The sequence below is a fragment of the Poecilia formosa genome, unplaced genomic scaffold (genome assembly GCF_000485575.1).
Source record: "Poecilia formosa unplaced genomic scaffold, Poecilia_formosa-5.1.2 Scaffold173, whole genome shotgun sequence".
NCBI lineage: Eukaryota > Metazoa > Chordata > Actinopteri > Cyprinodontiformes > Poeciliidae > Poecilia > Poecilia formosa.
The window spans coordinates 1,289,578-1,294,104 of record NW_006800112.1 but is presented as its reverse complement, the minus strand read 5'-3'; the positions used below and the strand labels follow the sequence as shown (position 1 = coordinate 1,294,104).

Here is a 4,527-nt window from a genome sequence, read left to right as displayed (position 1 = left end):
TTTAAAAATGCACAAATTATGGCACATGTATAAACTTTTATGTATTGTCGATTTATCGTTTTATCTATAAAAGGAGAAAAAAAAAATCCTGTGTTGTCTTGCAACTGATTTTTCACTTCCAAAAAGTGTTTGAAGCGAGGAAGACAAACAATTGGTACAAGAACATTAAAATGTGTGCTAAAGTATTTTACATAAAAGCACAACCCTAAACCAAAAAATCTGCTTACTGACACAGAAAACCAACAAATATGAGACCTCTGAAAATATAATACACCAAAGGGATGCAAAGGTTACCACAAACAGAAACAAACCAGAAGTAATTACAAGAGTTTTTGAGCTTACAAAGAAAGCTCAAAACAGACTATAAAAAAAAAAAAAAAAACATAGAAAGAAACACTATCAGGATTTTATGTGGTAGACCAGCACAGAATACTGACAGGCCAGGCAAGGAGAACATTAAACAAAGAAGACATTATTCCTATCTGTATACATAAATAGGTTTATTTGCAACAAATGAGATGAAGCCTCCCGTCTGTGTTTGTGCAGAAATTTATATTTTATTCTGATCACTTCATGTGGAACGTTATCACGTTCTCGACATCATCTTAACATCACAGTTCTCTCAGAGATACACAAAAAGGATCACAGATTTTTCTTGTAAAATCACTTGGATGATTAAAAAAAATCAAATCAAATCAAATCATAACAACAGCTTACACACACCTGATCTGCAGTAGCCTCACAGGGTTAACTTGGTGTATTCTGGTATTAAAGTTCACATAAAACAACCAGTATGGCAAGTTTGCTAAAAGTGTTATCTTCTGGAAAGAAAAATTAAGGCCTTTAAAATGTCTTAAATTCATTTTTAAAAGTAAGTAAGCCTTAAATACATTAATCAAATGTCTTAAATGTTGGCTTAGTAGGACTATTTACTTTCTATATTCCATATTTTTCTCGACAGGCCTTTAAGGCTACTGGTAACTCCCTGCTAGCGTAATCCTTTCTAGCTAGCTAGCTGCCTTCTTTGTGTCTACTGGTTAAATGCAAATTTATTGTGAGTAGGCTGGACGAAATTTGGATATTTCTGAGGAGCAATAGGTCTTAAATTCCATTCTAAAAGGTCTTTAATTTGAATCACTGAAAGAAACCCTGCATAGTTTCAGTAAATGAGCCAGTCAGAAGCAAAGGATGCTTGATATATAGACCAAATCAGGAATGTTTTCACTCAAACTGACCTAATAAGTAATAATATGGAAAAGATCAAAATCAAACAGGGTCATTTGAAATTATGTTAAAAAAGTTTTCAGAGTGCCAAAAATTTGAATTCCTACATTTTTTTTCATTAGATCATACAACATCAGCATCTTATCTTCACTGTAATCAGAACTCAAGTAGTGAGGTTTTTCTTTTATCTGTTCCTGCAGAGTCACTGACCTGCAGGCTGAACTGGTGGAAAACAGGAGTTTCACTGGGTCATAACAGTGGGTGGGTAAATGTTTTTCACTGACTGGCACACTAACATTATTCAAAGCTTCTTTAGATCTCAAACATCCAAAGTAAAGTACAAGAAGATGAGATAGAGTCAAAAACAGTCACGGATCTATAAAACCCCTAATAAAATTATTATTGGTTATTTTAAAGTTTACTGTTATTCAATGAGGAGTGTGCAAACTATTGGTGAGCAGTGGGCAGAGCTTAATCCATTCACGGCTCTGACTCTGCCGTTGCATTATGTAGTTTTTTCCATCAGTAACTAAAATGTCTGAGGTAAGCACATCATCAATGAGCTGAGAGGTTCTGCACTTACTCTGGAGTAGTTGTCAAGGTAACAGTCACAGAAGTTGAGGAGATAAAGGAGTAGCAGGAGACATACGAGTGTTTCTGTCTGGAGTTGGTGATTCGTTCAGTGTCTAATGTAGAGAACAAAGAGGAGGAACCCTCAATGTTCTGCCTCTGGAGTCATAAATACAGGAGTCGCCCCCTGCTGTCTGTTAGATAGAAGGTGCCCTCGGAAATTCCAAATGTTTTCTTTATTTATCCCAAACAGAGCAATTTTGCATCCAACTATCTATCAGCTCTGAGCAGATGGGATGTTTGATGTTTGATACTTGTTCTGGCATTAAAGGTTCAGCGTGCCTCAATTACTGACATCTGGTGGTCAAGGTGAGAATAGCACCCATGTCCAACATCAACCACCTGCTATCAGGGAAGTTGAACGAGTTCCCACACTAAATTCCCATGAGGCCAATCCATGATAATGTTCTTAGGTTAATTGCAACCCTTAATACACTTTAACTAGTGTTAGCAGTGCCTTGTGACACAAGTAAAAAAAAAAAGATTCAGCAACTTGATACATTTAACTAAGCATCTTGTGACAAAATTTTTTGTAATGACCAAATTAATTTTAACACATGTTTGGATTGGACTGGATTGATTTGATGACATATTTCTGCATGTAATTTGGATCTGGTTGTTCAGGAAAATGCCTTCAAATGACATCAGTTGCAAATGGGAGCTGTATTAAATAGAACCTACACCGTCAGTTTCGGCTCTCTTCTCATGCTTTAGCTGCCTTCAAACCTGCAGCTACGCCCGACAGACAGGACAGCGCTCGGCGTTCTTTTTTCTAGACACACCTGAGGACCAGCTGAAACCTGAACATGCAATAAGGCAGCAGTTCCCTGATCTATTCACACACACACAAACACACACACACGCGCACACACACACACACACACTGGGTAAAGTAAAAAGCATCAGATCAGAGGAGAAGCGTTCTGCTTCTCAGTAGGGAGCAGAAGAACAGGATGAGGAGGAGATAGACAAGCGTCAGTCGGTCCAGTGAAGCCCGCAGCGCCTCCTGAACTCCTGTCCCCGTTCGTGTATCCATTTGTTGGAAACTGCAGGAGAAAGTTTGCCTGAGCATGTGGATGTTCATTCAGACAGACATCAGCTGCGTTTCCATTGCAAATGCGCGCTGGAACTTAGTCGATGTTCCGCTGATGTCGAGAAAACACAGTTTTGCAATTGCTGTGTTTCCATTTAATTAGAAATGCAATTAAAATCACACGTCAATAAGTTTGTTCACGCAATAAGTCATTATTGCGTGAACAAAAGTCATTACGCTGTGCCATTATCCTCCTACCACTTCCTTTCATCTTCTTTGTCGTTTCCGCCAGTAGTAACATCCAGCTGTTGATCACATGACTCTTGATGTGAAAATAGTGTTTTAATTACAATTTTGCCAAAGAACCATCTCATCTTAGGTCAAAATTTTTTAGCGCCAAATGTTTTTTCAAAATGGCATGCAAAAAACTGCTATTGTATTTATTTGAGAAGTAAATCCGAATTTATTTTCATAATTCCAATTTGAGCAATTATATGGACAACGGAAACGTAGCTGGGGAAAAAAAAAATGTTTCCGGAGATGAGGCTTAACTCACCCCACTTGTTTCCCAGCAGCACCGGGCAGGCGGCGTGTCGGGTCCTGTAGTCCCCCTCTCCACTGGGATACAGGTTGAACCAGAACACTGCCGAGCCCTGCAGCGGCACGGTCACACGACCCAAAAGGTCAAGGCGAAGAAATGTACAATTAACCAGCAGAGGGCGCTATCAACTCACCTTTTTCGGTTGAACAGCAGCACCGATGTCGGTGAAGACAGTGGCGCCCCCTGCCTGCACGTCGCTCATCTGCCAGCAGGAAGGAGGAAGACAGTCAGCTGAGAGTCTGAGAGCATGAGGGCAAAAACAGAAACGAGGGCTTCGTGGAAAACCGAGCAGAGGACTGACGTAGAGCAGCCAGGTAGCGATCCGGTTCCCGGTTCCCAACTCCTCGAACGCGTCCGGCTCGTCTTTCTGCAACACAGACAGGGAACGTTCACACGGCCGGATTTGTACCGCTTTTTTTTTTTTTTCTGCCGATTTGAAAAGCAGAACTTCGACTCGGCGGGAAATTTTATGTTTTTGATTGTTTATTCAATGTCACATGACTCTGTGTTTTTGTGTTTAATTATGTAAAGCACTTTGAAATGCCTTGCTGCTGAAATGTGCTATACAAATAAAATTTGATTGATTGATTGATTGATTGATTGGTCAGTGACCTGCAACCAAACAGGTGGAAATAAGTCGATATTTCTTAGTGGTCAAACAAACACGCCGAGCTACAGCGAGCAATGAGCTGGGAGTTTCTGTTCATACGTACATCCACAGGTTGGCGATGAAAGAAAATATTTACCAATTTTCTTTTTACTGAGCTTAGATTCTAAAGCAGTTGAGATGTTCGCCTGTACTCAACAGTTTTCTATTAAATTTGTGATTCTTCTGCATAAATCAACAGATTAGATAATGTCCACTTAACAGAAACATCAGAGATCCATGGTTATTATTAAAATGGGAAATAAAGGAATACTAAGAATGCATTCAAGTACTGACTAAATAAAATAGAGAAAAAATGAAATACAGTGATTCACATTTATTCATACAAAAATAAAAAAACACCTAGAAAACATTAATTAAATTTAATTAATG

The 4,527-nt window shown here is 38.9% G+C and overlaps 1 protein-coding gene across 3 annotated transcripts in view; it reads right to left on the bottom strand.

The window, feature by feature from the left end:
* Positions 1-533: 533 nt before the first annotated feature.
* Positions 534-4,527, bottom strand: part of LOC103147080 (prolyl 4-hydroxylase subunit alpha-1-like) — an 11,559-nt gene continuing 7,565 nt past the window's right edge. For all 3 annotated transcript variants that reach the window (XM_016678073.1, XM_016678072.1, XM_007565237.2), the window contains exons 12-15: positions 3,790-3,855; positions 3,622-3,690; positions 3,444-3,540; positions 534-2,900 (exon numbers count right to left, since the gene is read on the bottom strand). In XM_016678073.1, coding sequence (XP_016533559.1) covers positions 2,830-2,900; positions 3,444-3,540; positions 3,622-3,690; positions 3,790-3,855 — 303 coding nt within the window. In that variant the 3' untranslated portion in view covers positions 534-2,829. The remainder of the gene's footprint in view (positions 2,901-3,443; positions 3,541-3,621; positions 3,691-3,789; positions 3,856-4,527) is intronic.